The sequence below is a fragment of the Podarcis pityusensis genome, assembly GCF_964106645.2.
Source record: "Podarcis pityusensis genome assembly, chromosome: 8".
Lineage (NCBI taxonomy): Eukaryota > Metazoa > Chordata > Lepidosauria > Squamata > Lacertidae > Podarcis > Podarcis pityusensis.
The window spans coordinates 85,573,329-85,600,380 of NC_138033.1; the positions used below are offsets into that span (position 1 = coordinate 85,573,329).

A 27,052-nucleotide genomic window follows, 5' to 3' on the forward strand; every position below is an offset into this window, starting at 1 on the left:
AAAATTTAAAATTCGGCTGTGTAATTTGGAATTTAGGTAATTTGGTTTGATTTGATGTGATTGGTCGGTTAATAAAAAATTATTCTTTAAAAAAAAAAGCTGTTAGGAGACCCCCGGTCCCCTCATAGGGCTACAATTACTTCTGTGAGTTCCTTGGGATGAAGGGTTGATTGTTAAACTACTCTGAAAATTGTGGCTGGTTACACAGAATCTGATTCTCTATGTTGCAAGAAAAGATATGCAGCAATTTTAGAAGAAGGCTTTCTTCAATCAAACCAATCAAATATAGAGCTATATTCCAGGGCGAGTGGTACCAGGCGTCCTGTGTCAGATTGGCTGTTTTCCATTGAGTTGCTATTACCATTTGTGGTGCCAAGATCATCTATAAAACCAGGGATTTTTTCCCCAGACAGAACTCAGGTGGGTGCCACTGACACCTGAGGGAGGCAATGGGAGGCATCTATGGTGAGTTCCAACACCTTTTTTTTCTAGAAAAAGAGCACTGTATAAGACTTATTCTTTTGACAATGTATCTACATTGGTATCACCCAAATATTCAGGAAATTAATTTGGACAACAAACAATAACTTACTTGGTAACATTTGTCATTTCTGTCAAAATTAAACCCCCCAAATCTTGAATCAATTGACATTCCCATCATAAATGGTAAAATGCACACATTTATTGCAATAATTAGGTGATACAAAAGAAGACATTTTTTGACATTTGCAAGGGAGTAAGATACTACTTGTGTAGTAATTTGAAGGGTTTTCCCCCAAAGGAAACTGGAAAAAGTGAGATTCTGATTGCTAAAAGCTCCTCCCCTTTGGAGCCGGAGCGTCCGGATCGGTGCCAGGAGTAGAGGGAAGATCGCGGCCACGCTCCACGTCCACCCTCCCTATCCAAAGGGCTGGAGCAAAAAAAGGCTCCCTTAAAAGCAAAGGCCGCCACATTCCGGGCTTTTACCATTAGAAACGCGTGACAAACGCGCATAATGTGCTGGAACCCAAAGGGATCACCGGGAAGCAGAACGCTGGGATGTTGGAGGAGACCAGAGAATTCATTAGGCATTAGAACCATTCGTGTCGGTTTTTTAATGCCAATTTACTTAAAGACCATCCACTTCCACGCCCTCCTCCCACGAGCTCAGTGTGATCATAACTGACAACTTTCCCCTTTTCTTGCGAGGAATCCTATTCGGAATAAGGGAATATCCCTTAAAAAGGGGGGAAGTTGACAGCTCTGCACTTGATTCTCCAACTTTCCGTTTTAGTCTCGCAACAGCCCCGCAATGGAGATGAGGCTGAGAAGCAGCGACCTGTCCAAGGCCCACCCATCATGTGGGCGAGCGGAGAATACCGCCCATTGGGTTTCACTTGACGGGCCAAGGCGGCCCCCGCCCTGGAAGCTGCTTTGCTGGGCGGCCCGTCCCGCTCCTCCGCCCGGCCCGCGCAGGGAGGCGCCTCCGCGGAGCCGGAAGTCCGAGCTGCGCGGCGCTGCCTGGCTTGCCCTCCTCTCTTGGGGGGCCTCCCTGGCCGGGACTCCGCCGAGCGGAAGGGCGCGCTCTCGCTCTCCCGCCGCCACGTCGAGATGGGGCCGGGGCGCGTGCACGCGGCGGGTATGAGCGGGCAGAGGGCAGGCGGGGGGGGGGGCGAGGTTCAGGTTCAGGCCTCTGGGGGGGTGCTGGGGAAGGGCCCCCCTTCTTCTTCCTGCAAGCCCAGCTGGGGCGCAGCGCCCGCCCCCGGGACTGGCACCGCGTCTCCCCCGGCAAACGCCCCGCGGTGGGGCGAGGAGGGCAGGCTCTGCAAATTCCTCTTTTAATTCCCCCCCTGCCCAGGGCAGCGCTGGCCTTTGAGAGTAAGAGACAACCCGGGATAGCCTTAAGCTTTTTTTCTGGGGGGACGCATACCCCTAAACATTTTGTGAATCTAAGTTTGGACTCATTGAGGAGCGGTGTTTCAATATGAGCAGGAAAATGAGAGTACTTCTAAACATTTTTTTTTAAAGGAAAAAAAGCACTGGCCTTAAGAGAGTTGTGTCTCACTGGTCGCCAGTCTGCCCTTTTAGCCATAGCTGTCAACTTTCAGATTTGAAAATAAGGGATCAGCAGCCTCTCCTGTCCCGGGACAGTCTACAGGATATCTAACAATCCGGGATAGCAGTGGGAAACGGCGCTGGAATAAGGGAATTTCCCACAAAAAAAGGGAAGGTTGACAGCTATGCTTTTAGCTAGCAACCAGGATAAAGGTAAAGGGACCCCTGACCATTAGGTCCAACCGTGACCGACTCTGGGGTTGCGGCGCTCATCTCGCTTTATTGGCCGAGGGAGCCGGCGTTTGTCCGCAGACAGCTTCTAGGTCATGTGGCCAGCGTGACTAAGCTGCTTCTAGCGAACAAGAGCAGTGCACAGAAATGCCGTTTACCTTCCCGCCGGATGGTCCAGAGCGACTTCATGCAGGGCGCCTATTTATCTACTTGCACTTTGTCGTGCTTTTGAATTGCTAGGTTGGCTGGAGCAGGGACCGAGCAATGGGAGCTCACCCCGTCGCGGGGATTCGAACCACCGACCTTCTGATCAGCAAGTCCTAGGCTCAGTGGTTTGACCCACAGCGCCACCTGCGTCCCATATATCTTTTAAAATCTTAGAATAATAGAATTGTAGAGTTGGAAGGGACACCAGGGGTCATCTAGTCCAACCCCCTGCAATGCAGGAATCACATCTCAAGAATCCCTGACAGATGACTATCCAAGCTCTGCTTAAAAACCTCCAAGGAAGAAGAGTCCACAACTTCCCAAGGAAGTCCATTCCACTTCATTCACTTTTATGGGGGGGGGGGAGTAAAGGGTTCAATAGAATACAGTCTGGGGGGGGGGTCCTCAACATTCTACACTCCCCCCACCCCAGCTCAGCCTGCTCCTTCCTGCCTGGGCTCTGTCCCTTGGTCACACCAGAGTGTAAGGACAAGACCTGGCCAATATGTGCAACAAGGTGAAGTAGACAGTAGGATTTGGGGGGGGGGGGTATCAGCAGCCAGTTTGAACTTGCTGTGTGTGTCTAGCAGTGTGCTGGTTTTCAAAATGCAGATTCTCCCATTCCTTTGCCGTTGGCAACCTCTGGTCTCTTTAATTTGAGAGGCACCAGAATTATACCAGCAGAGGCTACTTTTCCTGTTAGAAGGCAGTAGCTTCCTCTGTCCCCAAGTCACAGGAAAAGTAGCCTCTGCTGGTATAATTCTGGTGCCTCACAAATTAAAGAGACCTGAGTCAAGCTGTCTAGGGCACCATCTGCATGAGAACATAGAGAGAGCCTGCTGCTGGGTCAGGGGGTTGCCTGAGGCCTCTCAGCACCCTTCACAAACTACAGCTCCTGGGAGTCTTTGGGGCAAGCCTTGACTGCTTAAAGTGGTTTGATACGGCTTTGATCAGTATTGTTCAGATTTGGGACCATCTCAGTCGTACTCAGCAATTCTGGGATTGAACTCAGGGCTTTTGCATGCAAAGCTGATGCTCTGCGCTGATCCATGACTCTTTTTCTCCCTCTGGGGTGCAGCTGCCATCCTCTTCATCTTATTTTTGCAGGCACTCAGCTGTCAGAGTCTCCTGCCAGCCAGAAGAGGCGCAGCAACAAAGAGGAGGAGCCTGGGCCCTCGACCCCCTGCAGCTGGACCAAGCGCCTCCTGGGCTTTGAATGGGCCGATCTTTCCAGCTGGCACCATTTTGTCTGCTTACTTAACAGGCCGACTGACCCTGCAGCGCTGGGCATCTTCCGCTTTCTCTTTGGTGAGTCTTTTGCCTTAAGAGTGCTGGCCCTGGGAGGCCGGTGTGGACTGGAGAGTGCTTGTAGGCACCTCAGAGTATTGAGATGCTTGATATCTGTAAGGATAAATCCTTTTGGCATAGGTGTAGTTAGGAAAGATTCCAGGATGTCAGCTGCTTTCAGAAAAATGCTGATCTGTGCCCACAGCAGCAGCTTTCTACAACCTGGTGCTTCTGGGGTATTTTTGGATTACAACTCCCCTTAGCAAGTGGAGCACAGACTGTATATTTGCTATCAGGATGGGTTTAAGGTGCTCAGTTTGGTGTATCAAGCCCTTGGTAGCCAGCCTGCTACTTGAAGGAGCACTTTGCTCCATTGCTTGTCTTAAGGTGGAGAGGCAGTGCTGATCGCTGATGTAATATAGCAGGGCCTCCTTGGTAACAGCTCCCAGGATATGGAATGCCCTCTCCTTGGAGACAGATCTCCTTTCTGATGCATTCAACACTAGCCTAAAATAATAGGAAGAAGAACAGCGACAGCAGCAACATCTGGAGGCCACTAGGCTGCAGAAAGCTGATTTACAGTGTTCCAACAATTTCATACTGTATCCGCAAAGCTCCATCCCTCCATGTATGTTTAGGCTTGAGTCCCAGTTGACACCTGAGGTTCTGCTCCACGTTACCTTCAGCAGTAAAGCTCAAGAAACAGGGTCTTTGGGGTCATGGTGCCACACATGTGGCATTCCTGTCCCAGTTGCTGCCTGTCTCTAGGAGCAAGGGAAACATCTCATCTGGATCTTCAGAAAAGCTGCTGGAAGCCCCTGTTATTGGCAATCATCATTTTCTTTAACAGAAGTAGGAAAGCAATTATAACACTAACAGTACAACATGATAAAATAATAATAATAATAATAATAATAGTAATGATAATAATGATAATGATAGTATGGCAGGTTGAGAGGAGTTCCCTACCAGGACAGACTTTGCTCATGTGCTCAAGACATCAGTTTTATAAAACATATTTTGCTGCACTGTGTGAAATATGAGCAAGCCAGGGCTGAACTGATACTACCCTTGCTGGTACCTTTCCCATGAAAATCAGAGGCTCACTATGTCAGGTTCCTATTGGAAGACCGGACAAACGCTAGAACATTAGCAGTGGTGAAGTTTTTATCGGTGGTTACAAGAACCAATGATCCCTATCTTTAAGTCTGAACAAAATGCTTGTTTAACCTGGGGGTAGGTTGTCTGAATTGTGCATTGCTTTGTAACGATTTGTTGGGTCTCTAGAACGTAATAAAGATTGATTGATTGATAATAATAATAATAAACATTACAGTGAAAGTACAGTTGCTTGAGAGAGCACTGCAGAACTAGGAGGAGAACATGATGCAGAGGACACTTGGCATCTTACACAATCTTATTTGTGAACTAAGGGCCTCCAAAGGTTGAGGTGTGAGTCAGGAGAGTGGACTTGACTATCTGCCTGACTAGCAAACACCAGAAGAGGCCACCAGATACTGTCAAACCCCAATCCCATTGGAGCTGGGATTGTTTCTTTGTGGGCCTTTCCTTTCCTTTTTGCTGTCATAGAAATTTAAAAAGGGTATGTTGTTTCATTCTCTGGTACCCTCTTGTCACAAGCCATGCTGTTGGTCCTTTGAGGCTGAACGGGGAGAATGAAATACAGGTACCAAGCCTGGGGTGGGGAGGACAGGTGAGCAGGAGTGTGCATTGGTCACTTTCTTGCTGTTGTCAGGAATTGATGCTGAATTGACCCAGGCTGAAGACTCCACATATTCAGCCTCTGCAACAGCTGCAGGAAATCTTGGAAGAAAAGGCACTTTCCTTTCCAAGGGATGCTTCTGAGCACCTTGCCGCGAGTGCAGGAAACTCATCTGAGCTTGCCCTTGGGCTGGCAGGCATAAGATAGTGCTCCCTGCTAGTCCACTCTGTGTTGCTTGGTCTTCCTGATGCATCTGAAGTTTGCCACAGTTGAAGCCAGGAAACTTGGCTAGATTTATTTGATCCACCAGTGCTGATGTTGTGCTGTTTGTTCATCCTCAATGCATCATTTGATGTCCACTGCTTTCTCTGGAGCCTTTAAACTTGTGAGGATCTTCAATGCACCCTGTATTAAGAAGTAAATGCATTAAGGCCTAGAAAGGGTGGTGGGTAGAGTTAAGAGAGAGCATGGCCATGTTGAGACCAGGAATGGGTGTCAAGAGCCCAAATTAGGTGGCTTTCCTCCTCTCCTCCCTCATGCTGTGTTTGCGACCTTTTGGGAGATGCTGGGTGCAGGATTCGTGACTGTTTTTTTCTCTGCATGTGATGGCTGCTGCTGCTGCCCTCCTTTCATACACTCTCTGCCATATCTCTTGCAGGAGGAATGTCTGTTCCTACACGCCTCCTTCTTTACAAAGCTGCCCACAGGGCCTCTTTGCCAAACAAAATAGATGGGCTGGTTTTCCTGAGAGCTGTGGGGGAAATAATTTCATGGCGGTTGCAATCCAGTTCAGTGCACAGGATGTGGAGGAATGCGCTGCTTTTTTAAGCTGTGGTGTTTCCCTCCTGTACTGGAGCCACATCCATAGCTGCCACATCCGTAGCTGGCAGCAGCTTTGGGCTTCTCATTTTGGGCCAGTGCTGCTGGCCTCTCTCTTATCAGCAGTGATAGGAGACTTTGGACCTGGCTAGGAGAGATCAGGGTGTGATCCCATCGTGGGCTGCACTGGATGGTTTGTCCTAAAAACCAACAAGGTGTGTGTGTGTGTGTGTGTGTGTGTGTGTACAGAATGACTGACCTTTCCTTTGAATCACTGCTGCTTTCAATGAAAAAAAATTCTACTCCGTGTTTTGAAACTCTCTCTGAGCCCCCTTCACTCTTCATTTGTGGCGCACATCTGACAGTTCCACCTGACCCTCAGCATTTTCTGGAGTGGACTGCAGTAGCACATAATGTACCAATGTGGTGTGCTGGTTAGAGTGTTGGACTAGGGTAAGGTAAATGTAAAAGACCCCTGGATGGTTAAGTCCAGTCAAAGGCAACTATGGGGTGCGGCGCCCATCTTGCTTTTCAGGCTGAGGGAGCCAGAGTTTGTCCACAGACAGCTTTCCGGGTCATGTGGCCATCATAACTAAACCACTACTGGCGCACAGAGGACCGTGACGGAGGCCAGAGTGCACTGAAACGCTGTAAGAGCCAAGGGTTCAGATCCTCACTGCAGGCCTGTTTCCTTCCAGTGTTTGACCCCATTCCACCCCACATCATTCTTCTCTCTGGCCCTTGCTTAGGTTTGTTGATGGCCTTGGACATTCCCCAGGAGCGAGGCTTGAGCCAGCTGGACCACAAATACCTGGATGGGCTGAAGGTGTGCCGCTTCCCCCTCTTCAACTTCCTGGAGCCCCTTCCGCTGGACTGGATGTACCTTGTCTACACAGTGATGCTGCTGGGTAAGGACACTGGGAGAAGGCCAGGGAGGTGGGATGGACCAGCCCTGCAGTGTTGGCTCCACCTTGTTTCCTGGGCTTTTGGGCCTTGTTGGGTTGAGTGCGGCTGCAGAAGGTGCTCTGGGGACCTGACCTTGCCTCCCTCGCTGCAACAGGTGCTTTGGGGATCATGCTGGGCTGTTTCTACCGCCTCAGCTGCCTGCTCTTCGTGGTGCCTTACTGGTATGTCTTCCTGCTGGACAAAACAACATGGAACAACCACTCCTACCTCTACGGCCTCCTGGGCTTCCAGCTCTTGTTCATGAACGCAAACCGCTACTGGTAAGGGGTACCCCTTTGCTTTGCTTTCACCCAACAACCCTGATGTCAGGTTTTGCAGTGCCTCCTCTTTGCTCACAACATGCTTATGCCGAGTAAACACCTTTCCCGGCATTTCAATTACACAATTTCAGCTTGGCATTTGAACAGCTTGTGTCAGGAGTCAGGAGCAGGTCAGCAATGAAAAAACACCAGTGTCAGTGAAGTTAGCTCTTTATTCCAGGAAACCAAAACAGTGCAGTGATCACAGCAACTCTTCCCAGTAGGTCTTGCTACATTTGTGGCCGTTGTGAGGACTGAAGGTCCCCGGGGCCTTCCCAGTGCCTCTCTAAGGCCCTTCTTCCCCCAGTTCCTTCCAGCAGCCTAAGGCTCCTTTGACTTGTCGCTCTTTGCTCCACCCTCTTCATTTCTCTGTGTGTTCTGGGAGACCAGCAGGGAGGAGAGCTGGTCGCAGCAGGAGGGGGAGCTTCCTTGGCTTCTTCAGCAGCCTGCCTCCACTTCTGCCTATTGACCCCCCTCTGCTTCTGCTTCTGCCACAGCCTCTTCGTGCTCACTAAATCCTGTTACGTCTTCAGCTTCCAACGCATCCTCCCAGTCTGCTCCCTCTTCTCCCTTCTGACCACTTGTCATCATTCCACCACCAGTCCTTGGGCTCTGAGCCTTGTTCCCCTGGGGGTTCCCCTGCTAGTACCTTCCACCCCCCCACCCCTGCCTCCATTCAGTCCAAGACACTTGCAGGCTCTGGCATGAGGTCCCTAGGAAGTCTCCAGCAGCTGGAGGAGGAACATGAGCAGGCATCTTACTTCCTTTATCTCATAAAATTTATATGCCACTTGTTTGGAGAAAGAAACCTCAAAGCGGTTTACAAAAAAGAATAAAACAGTGAAATAATTGGTAAAAATAGTTAAAAACAGCTATTCAAAACATTTTAAAAAATAATTAAAATAAATGATAAGCTGAAAACCAGATTAAAACACCCGTCAGGCTGGCCCGTCAGGCCAAAAATTGTGAAAAGTGTACAATGAATGATGTCAACAGGCAGGGAGTTCCAAAGTGTGGGTGCTGCCACACTTACAAACTACAGTGGTACCTCGGGTTACAGACGCTTCAGGTTACAGACCCTGAAATAGTACCTCGGGTTAAGGACTTTGCTTCAGGATTAGAACAGAAATCGTGCTCCAGCGGCAGCAGGAGGCCCCATTAGCTAAAGTGGTGCTTCAGGTTAAGAACAGTTTCAGGTTAAGAACAGTTTCAGGTTAAGAACGGACCTCCAGAACAAATTAAGTTCTTAACCCGAGGTACCACTGTAAATGCAAGTCATTGATATTTAACTCATAAATCTTGTGCATGTTGACACCAGCAGAAGTTGGTCTTGCATTGCAAGGCATTGGCCACATTTCACATTAAACCACAGTTGAAAATTAACTACGGTTTAATGTGAACAAGTAACCTGCTGGCGCACACTGTTCAAGGGCGTCTCCTTTGCTGCTTCCCAGCTCCTGCCTTTGCCGTAGGAGAAGCAAAGCCTGTGCCTTGGCTTAGTGTTAGGTGAAAACCTGACCTTATTTCTCTCTGTGCGAACCATACGTAGTAATCCAGTAGCAACCCTTGGCTACCACTCAGGGCTTGCTTGGAGGGCAACAAACTACAAATCTGGATTCATAGGTAATGGCCTGGAATGTGCACCTTCACTGCGCTTAGTTTGCCCATGACCAGCTCCAAACTGTGGCAAAGACAGATTCCAGGTGCCAGCTTTCTGAATGAGTCAGAAAGCCACTGGAGAAGTGACTGTGGCTTCTGGGTTTCAGAAAGATTTTGTGGACCTCTTGCAAGATCTTGCCAGAAACCGAATGCTGCAACAGTGTGACCCTAGCAAGCAAGGCTTCAGCGGAGGTGTGGGGTGTGGGAGGCAGTGGTGGGAGAGGCGGCAGCAGTTGACGAAATTGGATGGGCCACCCCTGACAGCACCACCTTTTAAATAAGTCTGTGTTGTGGTGGGCTGAAAATAATATTTCAGAATTCTTAAGTGCCATCACTCAGGAGAAGGCCTTAGGCATCCAGAACGCCTCTGGTACTGGCTAAGCTGATCTGGACCCCCCCACCTTTGTCTCGATTTAAAATGGTCCGTGGGTAGCTTCTCAGTCCCACTGGAGGCCTCTAGGTAATGCGTCTCTTTCCTTTAGGTCTATTGATGGCCTCTGGAATCCACAGAAGAGAAACGCGCATGTTCCGTTGTGGAACTACACGCTGCTGCGCACACAGGTAAAGCGCTGCTGTTATTTCCCCCTAGCCCCCACCCCAGTATGCAGACTCCTCTCAGTGTCTGCACTGAAGTGTCCTCTGGAAACTGTTGTAAACAAAAATCTGCCCTTTTCCCCTTATGGGGTATCCAAGAGCCCATACAGAGTCCTTACGTAGGTTCCTATTGGTAGGAGAAAATAACAGAGGCCAATCAGAGAATATTGAGAAGCAAAGCAGCTAGTAAGCCTGATCTTTATTGATCTGTTGCAACAGGGTCCTCACTCACCACACACAGAAGGGAGGAGGAACCCAGAACAATGGCGTGCAAGGCCTTATATAGACATTTTAAATTCCCTGCTCTGGAGCTCAAGACCACCCCTCCATACATCATACATACATCACAGAAGGGGTGTTACCTAAGACCACCCCCCAGATACATCATACCTACATCACAGAAAAGGCGGTCTACAGCAGAAATCTGAGTGTGTTGTTTATCTCATCTGACAGGTTACCTGTTTAATGGTCACTTGATTGGATTGCCCGGGGAGCCTGGCCAGTCTTTTGTAATGATAAATACTTAGTTCCTGAGCCAGGTCACAGGCTCACACCCTATTCATATCTTAAATGTGCCCTTCAGACAGGATTTGTGAGGAAAGAGACAATGGGGAGGTTTCCCACTTTGACCTTGCAGAGAAAACATTTGGTCAGTTTGGGAATCAAAAATGGTTTCAGGTCGGTCTTCCTGTGCTGATCTATGTACGTGCTTGGTTGGTACACTTATGAACATTTAACATATATCTAAGACCTCAAAATTCCTATCACAAAACAAAGCAGCCTCTATGTAGATGGATGAGCCAGGACCCCCCACCCCCACAGAAGCAGCATGGGCTCAGCATTGACACTGGCGGGCTGTGACTTTCCAGGTTTGCAGGCCAGAGTCTTTCCCAGCCCTACCTGGGGATGCCAGGAATTGAACCTGGGATCTTTTGCGTGCAAAGTGTGTGCTCTGCTGCTGAGCAAGAGCTCACCCCCTTCATTGGGGGATACGGTATGTAGCGAGGTCCTTTCCTCACCTCGAAGGTAGTTTGGAGATGGGCAACCCCTTTGCTCCTGCCTGATGTCTTGTGCCCCTTGCCTGACTAGTTTGCTTCAGAATCTAACTCACAGATTCTTGGCCTTGTTCCCGAGCAGATCTTCATTGTGTACTTCATTGCGGGCATCAAGAAACTGGATGCGGATTGGGTCGAAGGCTACTCCATGAGCTCCCTTGCTCACCACTGGCTTTTCAGCCCCTTCAGGTGAGGAGGAAAGGGAGGGAGGGAGGCAGAAGCAGTGAAGGAGGAGAAAGGTCAAGGAATCACACAGGTGGAAGGTTCCAGCCGCTCCCTTCTGCATCCTAGATTTGGGAGGGTGGAATTCCCATGAAGGGTCTGGCTTTAGCTAGGGATAATACTTACTAGTTTTCAATTACAATCCAATAATAACTGCATTATAACAATACCAATTTATAATACAATTATTAATACCAATTGTTCAAATACCAAATTATATAATTTAGATAAAGTGGCCCCCTGTGTGCTAGATTTGATGAATTGATTATTTGCTTTATTTCTGCGTTCCAGAATCGTATTAATTTCCAGTCATAATGATAATCCCTTATACAACAACTGCAATATTAAAAACTTCTATTTGTGTTGACACATTAAATGATTTATAAAGCTACAAGTGAGGAACTCAAATTAGATTCTTGTTCTTCCTGTGTGTGGCAGTTATTCTGTCTGTGGTGTTTCTTCCTGTCCTTGTAAGATGTTATGTCTTTCTTTCCCCCGGTTGTTGCTGTTATCCATCATGCCTTGGGCGGAGCTGATATCCCATTGTTCCAGAAATTTCTCCATCGCTCCGTCCTGTGCTTTGCTGTTTTGCAACTTTTGCAACAGCTGCAAAAGTCACTCTGTCCCAATAAATAACCTGTTTTCACCATTTCCCCTCTCAGTCTGGGAAGAAGAGCGGTCTGTCGAATTGCAGATGACTCAGTAAAGAACCTTATCAGTTCCTTGGCAGTTCACTGACGCCTTTCATCCTTCCTTCCAACTGAAGATATATGATATATACTTCCAATTAAATTAAATTCCAAGTCCTCTTAGCATTATTCAGTTCACTCTGCAAATAATAAAGGATAGGGAAGAGTCAGCTCTAAGTTTATATCATTAAGCCTTTTGCAAAATAGAGCTTCCCTCCCTTTCTCCTTTTTTTACACACACAGTTCCATTTGATATTATATTCCATATTTATAATCCAATTCTTTCACTCTCGCTTGTACAAATATAATTTGAACTAAAATTCAGAGGAGAGTTGCCGAATCATAAATGTAGAGAATAAAACTTTAAACAAACCATAGGCTCCACTCTCTGCCCACCGTCTTTTTCACCAAATGAAGTCTTATCTTCAGTTTTGTTCTGCATTTTGGGATCTCATCTCTTCTAGCACACGCCTGTACTTTAGTCCAATTAAGCTCCAACTAACAGGAGAACCTCTGCTTCTTAATGGCGGCATTGGAGGGTTTCTGGTGGGCAAAATGTTTTTGCACTCAGCTCCTCCCTGCCCCCCCGCATTCCATGCCAGAGCAAGGAGATGAACTGCGAGTGAAGCCCCTTCCCCCTGTCCCTGGGGGGGAATTTGCAAGGATAATTACCCTCAATCATCCTTGTTTTTCCTTCTCTCTCTGTCATGGAGTCTGGCTCCATTAAGGCAGAGCAGAACCAGAAGCCACCGTTCGGTCCACATTTTTAAGTGAGCTGACCTCCCACCACTTCGATGAATACATGGATTGGAATATGATTATCCTTTGGACATGACCAAATTTTGTGATACAGTTCCTGGCGCAAAAAAGTGTGTGTTTGTGTGTGTTTGTGTGTGTTTGTGTGTGTGTGTGTGTGTGTATATATATATTTGCAGATTTAAAACTAAAATAAATTTAGAAATGCATTTGTGATAAAATTCATATCTAAGTTTACAGTATGATTTTGTCTTACATGGGGGTTCCGTTCCAAAGGTTCTGCATTTACATGAAAACTGCATATACCCAAACCCTTGGAACTGCCCTGCGGCTAGTGAGTGAGGGTGGGAATCTGCATGGGCTTTTTTTAAAAAAGAAGAGACTTGTGAATTATCACATAGAAATTGACATTGCTGTGCATCCCTAGTCCTGAGCATAGGCTGTTCACCTCCACCCACCACTTCTCAGTTATGCTGTGTCTTCTATCTCAGGTTGGTGCTTTCAGAGGAGATGACCAGCCTGCTGGTAGTGCATGGTGGGGGTCTCATGCTGGACTTGACCGCTGGCTACCTGTTGTTTTTTGACGCCACCCGACCCATTGCACTTGTCTTTGTCTCCTACTTTCACTGCATGAACTCCCAGCTCTTCAGCATTGGTAAGTTCTCCAGATGTCCAAACAACTCTCTTCTTCGCAAGAGGGTCAGGAGCCCTTAACTCCTGCCTTGTTTGGCTTTGGCCGCTAACCACGCTCCTGCTTGCCTGCGGTGAGTAAGAATCCCTTTTAGGTAACCAGGAAAACAAGTTTTTTGGGCTGTTTGGGAAAAAATGTGGGTGGTTCCTCACACCACCCCCCTTCATAGTATTAACAGGCTGCAAATTGCTAACATAGGTTCATGCAGAGAGGAAAAAAATCCCCAATTTTTTTGGGGGGGGGAGAGGCTTTTGCAGACACTTGCAAGCCTATGTTAATGCCATTTGGGGTAGTTTGTGTGACAAACTTGGTAATAAAACTTCCTCCTCGTCTTTGTTCTTGCAAGGTGGTGGGTGGGAGATGGCAATTGTACATAACCTTAGCATTGGGCTGGTATTGCAAACATCTCCTTCTCTGGCCTCCCTGTCCCAATCCACAAAAGTCCAATTTCCCAGCATTTTTTTCTTGCCCACAGGTATGTTCTCCTACACCATGTTGGCCACCAGCCCCCTTTTCTGCTACCCAGACTGGCCACGCCACCTGATTGCCAAGTTCCCGGCCTGCTTCCAAAGGCTCCTGCCCCTTTCAGAGGCTCCACAGCCCAGCCAGGAGTGTGTGTATGGAGGAGCAGGGCAGCAGAGGTTAGGCAGAGGAGCCCAGAAGCTGGGGTTGCGGCAGAAACTGGGGGCCATCTTCACAGTGCTGTATGTGCTGGAGCAGCTATTCCTGCCCTACTCCCACTTCATCACCCAGGTGAGACAGGCCTGCTTGGCAGAAGCAGGCAACATGGTGGTGCCATGGATAGCGTTGCGTTAATTGTGTTAATTCACAAAGCCCTAAACAACATTAGTCAGACCCCACCTGGAGTCCTGGAAAAATTTCTGGGCACCCCAGTTTAAGATGGATATTGACAAGCTGAAATGTGATCAAACTGGGTGAATGAGGAAGTAAAGGGTCTGGCAACCAAGCCTTATGAGGAAGAACGGGGATGTTTAGCTGAGGAGAGGTGATGAGATATCCATCTTGAAATATATAAAGGGCTGTCACTAGGAAGATAGAGCAAGTTTACTCCTGCTCTGGAGGGTATTGTGGGGTGTTTCTTAACTCTTGCAGACGTGCATATATATATGGGTCTTGGAGCAAAAGGTGCTGGATGTTGTCATTGGACAGACAAGATTTTCCTTGACGTGGGTCCTCTGGGAAGCAGAAGATGACGGATCTGGGCTAACAAAGTGGGAGGGACTGAGGAGGCCCCACCTGAGCCAGCGCAATTCTTCCCATGATGCATTTCTTTCCCAGCATTCCTGCAAGTTTGAGAGTTTCCCTGGTCCAGATCTACATTGAAATATATTGGTGCAGGATAGTAACGGCAGAATCTTAATCAGGATTGTGAGGTGAAATATCTGGTTGCTGGTAGCTTTTAGTCAGAAAATAATAGTCCAAAGTGGCAGCTCAGTGCATTGTCCATGACTGTCAGGCTGGGAGGGTGAAGGAAGAGGGAAAACAAGATCCTTTCTGGGAAAAGTCACCAGATTTCCCCTCAACTCCTTGTGCAGGGCTATAACAACTGGACAAATGGACTCTATGGCTACTCGTGGGACATGATGGTCCACGCACGCTCCCACCAGCATGTGAAGATTACGTACCGTGATGGTCTCACTGGGGAGGTTGGCTACCTCAATCCTGGGGTCAGTGTTTCTTCCTTTTCATTTGAAAGGGGGCAGGGGCAGCTTTGGGCTACTTTACTTGGGCTGCTACCCACATGGCAAACTGCAAATCAAATAATAGAATTGTAGAGTTGGAAGGGACCCTGAGGATCATTTAGTCCTGCAAAGCAGGAATACACAGCTGTCCCATACAGAGATTGGACATAGGGATACATTGCATGTCAGGACAGAGGCGCCAGCTTGCGAGGGCGATAGAGGGCAGGTGGGCAACATTGCATGTGTGACATCCTAATGTTGGGAGGAGCTGGGGGCTGAGCCAAACGCACGACTTCAATGGCTGGCATCTCCTCCTCTTGGCACCACCACCAGCAGGGGCAGCTTTGACCCTCCTGCCCCTCTGTGGAGGAGAAGGAGGAGGAGGAGGAGTCGGCCACTGGAGCTGTGCTGTGCTCGACTCCACACTTCACCTCCATGCATTTAGAACATTGGGGGGCCCAGCCCCAAAATATGGGGAGGGGCAAAAGAATTGAGCCCACAAGAGCTGGTGCCCCTGGTCGGTTACATGGTTGTATTCAGACCACTGTACCTGTGTCAGTTTTAACTGCAGGAGTGTGATGTTTGTCAAGGCTGCCTGCTATGTATTGCAAGTTGCTTTGAGTTAACTTTATGCAAAACAAGAAAAGGGGGAAACATGCAGGGCATATCCTGTGCCGTGGTGCAAAGCTCCCTCCGCCGCCGCCCTCCCCATTTCCCAGAGTTGTTGACCTTTTTTAAGGGAGGACAGTGCTGCCGGCAGGGCTGGAGGAGGCAGGCAGCGGCTGGAGGGTGGGGAAGAGGCGGAGGCTGGACGTGGCGGCTCCCGGCTCAGCTGGCCGCTTCGTGCCGCGGTGGCCACGGCAGATGGAAGCTCCAGGCATGGCAGAGGCAGGCAAGGGCGGCAAGCTGATGCCGGGAGGCACCACGTCCAGCCTCCGCCTCTTCCCTGGCACCCTCCAGAACTTGGCACCCTGGCGTCCCGCGCCACTAGGCTCTATGGGAACATGACTAATTAGTGCAAGTAATAATCATAATTGGGAGGATCACTGCACAGCCCACCCACTTCAAAGTGGTTTCCTGAGGATCTCAGGAGATGGGAAACCTCCAAATGATACTTAAAAATAATTACTTGTTGATATTTGTGGGTTTTCTGCCATATTTATATATACACACAAAAATACAAGCTGTTTCGTAGACCAAGATGCATCAATCTGGGATGCCTAACTTTCTTTTGGAATAAAAATCCAGCTTTTAGAGAAAATAATAATAATAATAATAATAATAATAATAATAATAATAATGCCCATCTGACTGGGTTGCTGCAGCCACTCTGAGTGTTTCATCAACCTCAGCTCTGGGAAAACTACGGAGTCATCTGAGCTTCATCCCATTGGAGTGGGCGCTTTGGAGCCAGACAGTCGATAGCCCTAGTTAACCCCACATTCCAGCGTGCCACCAGGGAATCGGCTGAGAGGCCATCAGAAAGGGATAATGCATCTCCTTTGGAAGCTGTTTGGATCAATTAAGTGTCAGGGGCAGACCATTTGAATCGGTCCCACCTCCCTGCGGATGGGAAGGGTTGCAGAGAAGTCCAGTTGCACCAGGAAGTGATCTGACCATGGCACTTCTTTTGTTCCACTGAAACTTAATGTCAGATCACCCACATCCACAGAGGTAAACACCAGATCTAAGGTGTGTTCATGGCTAAGAATAGGTGGCCATATTTATTCAGAGACAGCTCAGTGGAGACCATGCTTTCCATGAAGTCCCAAGCAGCCCCTTGTCAGGCCATGTCAGCATGGATGTTAAAATCAACCAGGACCACCAAGCCAGGTGTCTCCAGGAGAACATCCAACATGACCTGAAGCAGTTTGGGCAGGGAATTCTTGGTGCAGCAGGGAGGTCAATACACCAAAAGGAATCCTGTACTGCCCCTATTGCCCAACTTCCAGAACATGCACTCAGAAAACTGTGTCTCCCTAATAGGACGCCCGGTGAAAACTAAAGACTTCCTAAAAATCATTGCACCCACCTCCTTCCCCACCCACATGATATGGGTTGCTGTGTGTAAGAGAAACCTGGTGGATAAGCAGTAGCAGAAACAGGCTCATCTACCTTGTCCAAGCAAATCTCTGTTATAACATACTAGGTCAATTCCTCCATCAAATCATGGATGGCAGCGGTCTTCTGAATCATTGACCTGGCATTGCACAGTGTCTTGTGGGACACCTGTAGCCTTCTTGTCAGGGCCAGACCTGGAGGCAGGGATAGTCTTCAAACAACCACTAAACCTTTCTCGATAATGATGTGGTCTGGTCCAAATTCAGCAGCTGGAACAAATAATACATCTAAAGTGCAGAGAGGTGAATTTGCATGAGCTGCATAATCTTTGGAATCTTCACTTTCTAGCTGTAGAACTGTTGGGATTTTGGGTGCTGATTGCTAGACCTTGCTGCTCTTATGGCAGCAAGTCTGTCCTCCTGCCCTCCCATTCTCCTCTTCCCTGCACACCCCCACCAGCCCACCACCCTTCCTGTGTCCCAGCTGAGACTTGCATGTGTTAGGGCAGGTCTTCACCCAGAGCCGACGCTGGAGGGACCACGCAGACATGGTGAAGCAGTATGCCACCTGTCTCAGTCAGCTGCTGCACAACTATAACATTTCGGAGCCGGAGATCTACTTTGATATTTGGGTCTCGATCAACGATCGCTTCCAGCAGAGGTGAGTAGGCTGTTCCCACAACTGAAATGCCCTTGAGACTGCTGCTTGCAATGACAGTAAAGCAAAATTGGGGAGCTTCCAGCCCACAGGCCCAATCAGGTTCCTCGGTCTTCCCCAACTGGCCAGCAGGCTGCTTTGGCCCGGCCATGCCAGCTGTGTGGCTGGTAAAGACGTGGCTGTGCCAAAACCGGGGCTGCCAGGCACTTCCTGTCATTAATCAAAGGCACCTGCAGCTGTACATCGGCTGATCACTGGGGCTTTCAAAGCACAGCGCCTTTGCCTGGATGGTTTGATTTCAAAACAGGTAAGGAGAAGCAGGTCACTTGATGTCATTGTGACATTGGGTGATCGGCAGGCGGACTGTCTCTTCACCTGTCATACTTGGCCCACGGGAGGTGGGGAGGGGGAATTCCCTACCCTTTCAGTAGGGAATTATACAAGCTGCACTAACAATTCCAGTAAAATTGGAGTGCTATACAAGTGTTGAGGGATGGGGCAGCTGTTGGGGAGGGTGGGGGTGGAAGTTAGGCTGTTGCTTCCCATCATGCAGTTCCTTCGTAATGTCACTGACTTTGAGAAGACACTGGATAGAACACTGAAGAACCGCCTGTCCTTAAATGAGTAAGCCTCTCATAAACTCAAGCTGAGCCCATCCTTGCAAAGGAATTGAGTGCATGGAAGGAATGACAGCCATATTGGATTGGAGGAACACAGCCATGCAGGCAGAGCCCTCTTCCTTGCTAGTTATATTGACTTGACAATGGCCGGGGTCCCTCTGATTTGGGTATCTTCACTTTGCCCATGTCACTCCCCTCCTTAGACTCTTTGATCCACATGTGGACATTGTGAAGGCTGAGTGGTCCCCTTTCCAAAAGACGACATGGGTGAAGCCTCTGCTGGTTGACCTGTCACCCTGGCGAACAAAACTACAGGAGATTGAGGACACCCTGGACAACCAAACTGAGGTGGTCTTCATTGCAGACTTCCCAGGTACGTCTGTGCTGTTTGCCTTCTCCTGGAAACTGTATCCCTGTTTAAGCCAAGTCTACTCAGTACTCTTTGGCATGTTGCCTTTTGCCTGTGTGAGCAAGTTGCCTGAGTCGCTTTTAACTGCCTGTGTAGGGAAGCCATTTCAAGAGACTGGTGAATCCTCACCTGGGGGTGGTCTTGGGGTGTCAGAGCAGCCGTGGTCTTGGGGCTGCTCCTAGGCGCTCTGTTGCATTCCAGCTGCTCATCTCCCAGTTGTCCCCCATGGCAGGCCTGCATCTGGAAAACTTTGTCAGTGAGGACCTTGGCAACACTAGCCTTCACTTGCTGAAAGGAGAAGTTGCAGTGGAGATTGTCAGCATGCAGAAGAACCACACGCTGCAGGAAGGAGACAGGATACAGGTGAGGAGGAAGAGAAGGCTGAGAGGCGATATGATAGCCACTTTCAAATATCTGAAGGGCTGTCCCATGGAAGATGGAGCAAGCTTGTTTTCTGCTGCTCCAGAAGGGCTTCAAGTTACAAGAAAGGATATGCCGACTAAACATTAGGAATGGCTTTCTGACCGTTTAACTGTGGAACAGAGTACCTGAGAAGGTGGTGGACGCTCCTTCCTTGGAGGTTTTTAAGCAGAGCTTGGAGGACCATCTGTCAGGGATTCTTTAGCTGTGATTCCTGCCTTGCAGGGGGTTGGACTAGATGGTCCCTGGAGTACCTTCCAACTTTACAATTCTATGGTTCTGTGAGGGCCAAGCTGAGCCTTCACAATTGGAGAGCAGGGGAAGGGAAGCCTTTTCCAGCCGTGTCCAGGACCACCAGTGATCCTGATGCTCTGCCCCAAAGCACAAAGGAAAGGCAATGGGCATCTAACCACCTCTCGACCACCTCACATCCCCCGAGCCCACTGAAGTATTGGAACCTTCACCCCATGCGCAATACTTGCATGCACTGCTGAAAGGCCGAGGCTTCATGGTCAGGCACATGCTTTGCATGCAGCAGGTCAAAGGTCCAGTTGCCCAGTATCATCTCAAACAGCAGCAGGGCTGGGAAAGACCTCTGCGCTCCTGTGACCCAGGAGAGCCACTGCCAATCGGGGGAGCAGCACTGGCTCAGATGGACCACTGCTCTGTCATTTATACCACATTAAGGGCTTGTCCACACTTCCACTTGTCCTGTGCCTAGAAAGGATGGGTCTGAGTGGTCTTCTGCTTAACTGAATGCTTTCTAGGTGTGGGCCTGAACACTTCCCATGGGAAAAGCCTCTCTTGAGAGTTAAATCAGTCAATGACCACACTAAACTGCTGCTATATCATAAAAAGCTGACTATCTCAACTTCAATATAGCCCATTTTCTCTTTTGAACTGAATATGGCCCCTCTTGTGCCTTGTGAGAACTCAGGATCACAAATACAAACAAACCATGACCAAAGGAAATAGTTTTGAAAGTAGTAGGAGCAGAAAAACTTTACAAAGCAATAAAGGTGTTTTGCTCTAGGCTCTCGCCTGGTCAGTCATAAATAGGCAGTCAACATGCTTGGAGGAACCTGCTCCAGCCCTCCTCTGCCTCATAGCACCCCCACCCCAGTAATGGGGAGTACTGCCCATTTTGGGAACCCCTGCTGTGGATGGTGGGGCCCAAGCAAAATGAGGCCAGGGCCCTGTGTTGATATTCCAACTTTGCTCTCTTCCTCTTGGACACAGCTGCCGCCGGGGAAATACCACAAAGTCTTCACAGTGTCCCAGGAACCGTCCTGTTACATGTACATGTACGTCAACACCACAGAGGCAGCTCTTGAGCAGAACTTCACTCGGCTGCAGGAGTTGCGGGAGAAGGTGCAGAATGGGACAGGTAAGGCTGAGCAGTGGTTGGGGGGGCAAATGAACTGGGGGCCTCAGAAGGTCTTCCGGCTGCACCACTGGCTGCAGGGCACCAGCCTCTGCTGACACAGTCCTCCTCTATTTCACGCCTGCTGCTGGGACAGGCCAAGGACTGGCCTTGGGCTCTTCAGTCCCAAGCGGAAAGTTCAAGTTGCCTTCAGGTGCTTTCAGAAGAAATCATGAAAACCTCCTGGTTTCTTCCATCCAGTCCAGCATCCTGTTCTCACAGGGCACAGCCAGATGTCTGAAGCAGAATTCCACAAGCAGGGCAGGAGTGTAGTAGCCTCTCTCACCTGCTCCCAAACTCACACAAACTGCCTCTGAGGTGAAACATAGACATTGTGGCTAATAGCCATTGCAAGCCTTAAAGGTAAAGGGACCCCTGACCATTAGGTCCAGTCGTGGCCGACTCTGGGGTTGTGGCGCTCATCTTGCTTTATTGGCTGAGGGAGCCGGCGTACAGCTTCCGGGTCATGTGGCCAGCATGACTAAGCCACTTCTGGCAAACCAGAGCAGCGCACGGAAACGCTGTTTACCTTCCCTCCAGATTGGTACGTATTTATCTACTTGCACTTTGACGTGCTTTCAAACTGCTAGGTTGGCAGGAGCAGGGGCCGAGCAACGGAAGCTCACCCTGTCGCGGGGATTCGAACCGCCGACCTTCTGATCAGCAAGTCCTAGGCTCTGTGGTTTAACCCACAGAGCCACCCGCATCCTCCATCAATTTCTCTAATCCTCTTTTAAAGTTTGTGGACATCACTGCCACTAGTGGGAGTGAGTTCCATTGTTTGACTCTGTGCTGGGTGAAGAACTCCTTTAATCTGTCCTGAATCTTCCCACATTCAGCTTCACTGAATAACCCTGAGTTTTAGTATGATAAAACTCCCTGTCCACTTTCTCCACACCAGAGATAATTTTATACAACCTGCCATGTCTCTCTCTCTCATCTCCCCTCCCTGCCAAGTCCCAATTTTTTCTAAACAAAAAAGTCCCAAACACTGCAGTTTTTCCTTGAAGAGGAATTACTCCATGCCCGTGATCATTTTGCTTTCCTTTTTCTGAAACAATGTCCTTTTTTGAGGTCCAGCACCTGAAACCACATAGAGAATATCCCAAGTGCAGTCGCACCAGAGGTTTACACGATAGCTTTATTTCATTTTCAAGCGACTCTCAGTCTTCTGATACTAAATCCTGATATTGCCCCCCACCCCCAGAAACGGAGCCCCTCCCTCCGGAGCTACAGCCCATCTTGGACAGCTCCATGGAAAACGTGACGCAGGTGGACCCTGTCGTGGAGGCCTTTCTCCGCCGCCAGTGGCGCATGGAGGAGCTGCAGAAGCGCCGCAATGCCACGCTGGCCGAGCGCTTCCACCGTTTCATTGCCAAGAAGTACTTCGTATTCCGCAGGAGGTGAGAAAAGCCTTCTCTTTCCGCACAACGTCTGCCCTCCCTGCCATTTCTTGCTGGCTTAACCTGGTCCACTTTCTGGCTTTGGCAGCTGGATGATGCTGTGGGCAGCCTGTAGTCTGGCTGCCAGGGTGACTGAGTCCATTTATTTACTTCATGTTTTCGATAGCCTGCCTTTCTTCCAAGGTGGGATTCAAGGTATTCTCCGGTGTTTAAAAATGTTGTTATAAAATACAAAGTAATAAAAGAAAACTAGTTAAAACCAAAAGTTAAAAGGCATCAGAACACATTTAGAGCCAGCAGTTAAAATATACAGTGGACGCTCGGGTTGCAAACGTGATCCGTGTGGGATGCACGTTCACAACCCGCAGCGGTGTGTCTGCGCACACATGGGTTGTGATTCAGCACTTCTGCGCATGCACGACTGCCGAAACCCGGAAGTAACCCATTCCAGTACTTCCGGGTTTCGGCGGTCCGCAAGCCGAAAAAACGCAACCTGAAGCATCTGTAACCCGAGGTATGACTGTAGTCTGCCCTGACAGCAGCCAGTGATCAGCATTGTCTGCCCCTTGGTTTTTAAAAAAGGCCTCTCTAAACAGGAAGGTCTTAGCCTGCTGGTGGAAGGATAACAAAGAGGGAGCTAGCCTCTCTTGGGAGGGAATTCCACGGCCTGGGAGCAGCCACAGAAAAGGCTCTCTCTCTTGTCACCTCCCAGCTGTGCCTCTCCTGTCAATGGGACTAAGAGAAGGTGAGCTCACCCAGGCAGGTTCATATTGAGAGATAGGATATTTTGAGTAATCTGGTCCCAAGTCATATAGGGCATAACCAGCACTTTGAATGAATGAATGAATTTATTAATACGGTCACAGACCAGCGTCAACACACACAATATCACAAATCATAAAAAAAGAAAAAAAGAAAAAATATCAGAAATGCAGAGGACAATATGAATATAACAAGGATTTAAATATAAAAATTAAAATTAATTTTTAGCGTGCCCCCTGTAATTAACATTTAGGGGTTTGGTCATTATGGGATACCACTTGCTTCCTGCGATTAATGTAGTCTTGGGATTCTTGTCCTCTAGCAGTAGTTTTAAACTATGGTGTTCCGATTCTTTCCTGGACTTTTGCAAAACAGGTGTAATAAAAGTCAAACGTATATCCTCGTAAAGACGACAACGTAATAGTACATGTGAAGCAGTTTCAACTTCCAACGAGCCACAAGGGCAGACCCGTGCTGTGTATGGTTTACCCTCAAATCTGCCCCGAAGTAAGGCAGAAGGGAGAACGTTGAACCTGGCGAGGGTAAAAGACCGTCTGTATTTGGGTACCTGAAGACCTGACAGATAGTTAGCTGGAGAGAAACCTCTCCCATGCTCCCATGGAATTGTGATTGGAAATGGACTGGTAGTTGGCAAAATTGTTTTAACAAGGGAGCAACATTCAAAGGGTTGTTTGTTTTTCTGGGGGTTCCTCTTCACAGTGCCAGTTTGTCTTAATGTTTTAGAAAAGGCCCTTCCCTAGGCACACAGTCTATGGTGGTGAAAATGCACAGCTGGGGAACTAAATCCTGACCTCCCCTGCAGGCCAACTTCAGGCTGTGGGTGGGGCCACCCACCTGTCCGTCACCAAATGTGATGGCAGCAAGAGAACAACCTCAAGGGGGTTCTGCTCTCTCGGCGCCCGTCACCTGGCCTGCACTGAGAGCAGTCTCACTGGCTGAACCAAATGGGGAATGCTCTAGGGCAGAGCTTTCCAAACTTTTCAGGATGGTGACCCACTTTTTAGACATGCATCACTTTGCGACACGGTAGTTCAGTTTTAGTAGGAAACCGGAGGCTAAACTAAGAGCATTCGCTCGACACACCTGCACATTGCAGCTAACGTGTCATGGCGCACAGTTTGGAAAACTCTGCTCCGGGACCACAATGTCATATGCTGATAATCATAAAACAAAACAGCAACAACAAAACCCTCAAATCAGTTTACAAAACGGATAAAACAATAATTATAATCACCAGCAAAAATTAATAAAAATTAAAGACTTTCAAAACGTTAAAATAATAATATATTAAAAGTATATTAAAACACACATCACCTTTCTAAACTTCAGCATAGGCTTGTCTAAACAAAAATGTTTTTAGCAGGTGCTGAAAAGATTACAGTGAAGATGCCTGCCTGGTATCAATAGGGAGGGAGTTCCAGAGTGCAAGTGTTAGAATATTGAATTCTAACCAGTGAGGAAAGGGTCTTATGTGGCACCTGTAACAGGGTCAGTTCCATTGATCTAAGCGGTTGACTGGGCATATACGGGGTGAGACGATCTCACAGGTAAACTTGTCCCTTGTTCTAAAGGGCTTTATATACTAATAGTAACACCCTGAACTTTGGCAACTAATGTAGATATTTGAGCAGAGGTCTTATATGCTGACAGGGTTTTATCCCTATCAGCAACCACGCTGCAGCATTCTGCACTAACAAAAGCTTCTGGATTAAGCGCAAGGGAAGCCCCACATAGAGAGCATTGCAGTAGCCTGCTCTTGAAGAAGCCATATGTGGTGCATGCGGACATTAAACTGATGAGGTGAGTTCTTTCTGTTTCTCTGCCTTCTCAGCCTCCTGATGACCTGGATTTCTCTGCGGAACTTGTTGTTGGGCCGCCCGCCCCTGGAGCAGCTGGCGCAGGAGGTGGCCTATGCCAACATGCAACACGAGGAGGTCCGGACACCCAGCAGTCCAGACACCGTGCCAAAACAGCCAGGGCGTTCTGAACTCTGAGCAGCAGCCGTCGCTACCTCAGGTGCCAGCAGCAGCAGCAGCAGGGAGGCTCTTGCAATGGGGCCAAAGGATGGGAAACTGGGGGAACACTCTGAGCGTTCAAAAGAGCCACTTGCTGGACTGCGTGGCTTGCCCTCTCTCCCTTTTCTGGACTTCTGCTCTTCAGCCAAGGCTCTTGTACTGGCTTGCTGAGACCCATTGCCTCCTGCCCACCTCCACTGGCCTCTGCCGTCTGGAGACTGGTGTATTAAGGGGCAGTGCCCCACCAGTACCCTCCTCCTCAGTCTCACTGTTGCCTGTTGTAGATTCAGCATGGAGGAAGATGATGGGGACAAAACCAGCATTAGTGACAGAGATTTTCACTGTCCTTTTAAAAACACCCAGAGGTAGCTGCTGTCTTGGTTCAGAAGAGAAAAAACTCCCGTATCCACAAACTGGGCAATGCATTTGCAGGACCAGTGAAAATGCTGCAAAAGAGTGAGCAGGTTTTCGAGGTTTCTAGAGCTGTTCATGAACCTGAATGTTAAGCCAAACTGTGAATGTTGGGAGTTTTCCCAGCATTACTACCTGAGATTATTTTTCAGCTAATGTTGGTTGAAGTTGAAGGGGGGGGGGGGTTGCCAGGCAGTGGGTTGGCTGGGCCTGATGGGAGATGTAGTCCAAAATATCTGGAAGGGTATTAGGTTGGGGATGGCTGCTCTACCACTTGAGCTCTGGACACACAGAGTTGCAATTTCACACAATTGGAAAGGAACTGGAAACCTTCACTTCCGTCTGGGTATCTATTACAGACGGGCTTACAGTAGGAGTCCTCAGGTCTGTCTAAGAGCCTTATAATTAAGTCTAGAAAAGAGAAGGTTGTGGCGAGCTCCAGTGTGACCAAGACAAAAAGTGTTCAATTTCTATTAAAAATTAAATTTTATGAACACGTGTGTGTCATTGATTGTCTTCACTGCCAGAGTTCTTCACTCACCCTCTTGAGGGGTGGTTTGACAGGGCTGTAGGCAAAATTGCCACTCTGGGTCTTTGTGGCATCCAGATGGGTGGCTTGGCTCGTGGCTGCCATCCCTGTGTATACTCTGACTCCATGTGTGGTTCCTACTAGTGGCTTATACCGCTCCTGTTGTGCGTGGTGGGTGTCTGTGCTGTGTGCATCCCATGGGCAATAGTTGCTTCATAGTACTTGAATTCAGGACCACCCAGTGAAATTGGACTTGGAACTGAAGGGAGGAAGGACTTCTTCAAACGTTGTCTTAACTGAACTCCTAACCATGTCCATTCAGAAGTAAGTCTGTTGAATTTAAGGAGCTTCCACTCAGGTAAGGGGTTAGGATTCCCACTATGGGAACTGAGGGTCACGCTATGGGATGACTATTGGCTTAGATGGCCTTCAAGGGGGATTGGACAAATTTATACCACCTGTAACTCTCCACCATTTGTGTGCTGGGTTGGATGTTGAAATGAAGCTAAATGGTAACCTATGTGAGAATGGAATGCTGATTTTAAGAAACAGGTGCATATTTCTGGAAGCAAAGACTGTCAAAGGGGAGAATAATAAAACCCAAGATGGTGAAAACACTGCTGAACACTGCTGAGCGAAAATTACTAGACGAACAGCTGAAAGATTTAAGAGCTGTGTGAAATGTTAAAGGAGATTAGATCAGAGAAATATCAGACTAAAGAATGCACAGGACCTGTGGGAAAGGTGTTGATCCAGAACTGCCTGAAAATGAAAAGGTAAAGGCAAAATGGACGACAGCAGACGTTGGAATGGAATGGACATCCACACAGCTGTCTGGAGGACTGGATCAGACAAAGGATGCTGTTGTGCCTCTGGGAGAAGTGAATGGAATTATGAACAAAAGCAACTGGAGATGACAAAGGCTGAGAGAGAAAGAAAAAGCTCCCAAGATTTTGGTGCCTGCCTTGGCAAAAGAATCTGAAAAGGGGGAGGGGGGAGGACTTTCCCTTTTTCCTTTAAACCAGGATACAGAATATGGCCAACAGGAAATGGGACTGAAATATATAATTGTTACATACATAATTGGCAGACACAGAATTAGAAGCCCTTCAGTACTTGTTCTATCTTTTCTATGATTTTCTATTTTCATTAACTCTAGATTTACATTTTGTTTTGTAATTTGAAGTTCTCTGTCTTGGCTAAAGGAAGATACAGGGAGGTGATGGACCGAGAATGAAGGGCATTGCATGAAGGGCAGAGGAGAGAGGGTCTCCCAGGGTGGGAGGCTGGGGGAAGAGGGTGAAGCTCCCAGGAGAGAACTGAGAGGCTCACTCTTCTGTGTGCAAAATAAGGGTAAAGATTTAATTTTGATAAAAGGATTTGTAA

The 27,052-nt window shown here is 48.4% G+C and overlaps 1 protein-coding gene across 1 annotated transcript; it reads left to right on the forward strand.

Annotated features, from left to right (window-relative positions):
* Nucleotides 1–1,465: 1,465 nt before the first annotated feature.
* On the forward strand, nt 1,466–25,631 carry GGCX (gamma-glutamyl carboxylase). Its single transcript, XM_081017372.1, has 15 exons — nt 1,466–1,618; nt 3,580–3,780; nt 7,051–7,209; nt 7,362–7,527; nt 9,708–9,786; nt 10,957–11,063; nt 13,033–13,196; nt 13,708–13,985; nt 14,789–14,920; nt 17,505–17,656; nt 18,477–18,646; nt 18,915–19,045; nt 20,342–20,489; nt 21,733–21,928; nt 24,543–25,631. Exons 1-15 carry the CDS (start codon nt 1,591–1,593, stop codon nt 24,703–24,705), a joined length of 2,274 nt encoding a protein of 757 aa, XP_080873498.1. The 5' UTR covers nt 1,466–1,590; the 3' UTR covers nt 24,706–25,631.
* The last annotated feature ends 1,421 nt before the right edge of the window (nt 25,632–27,052 follow it).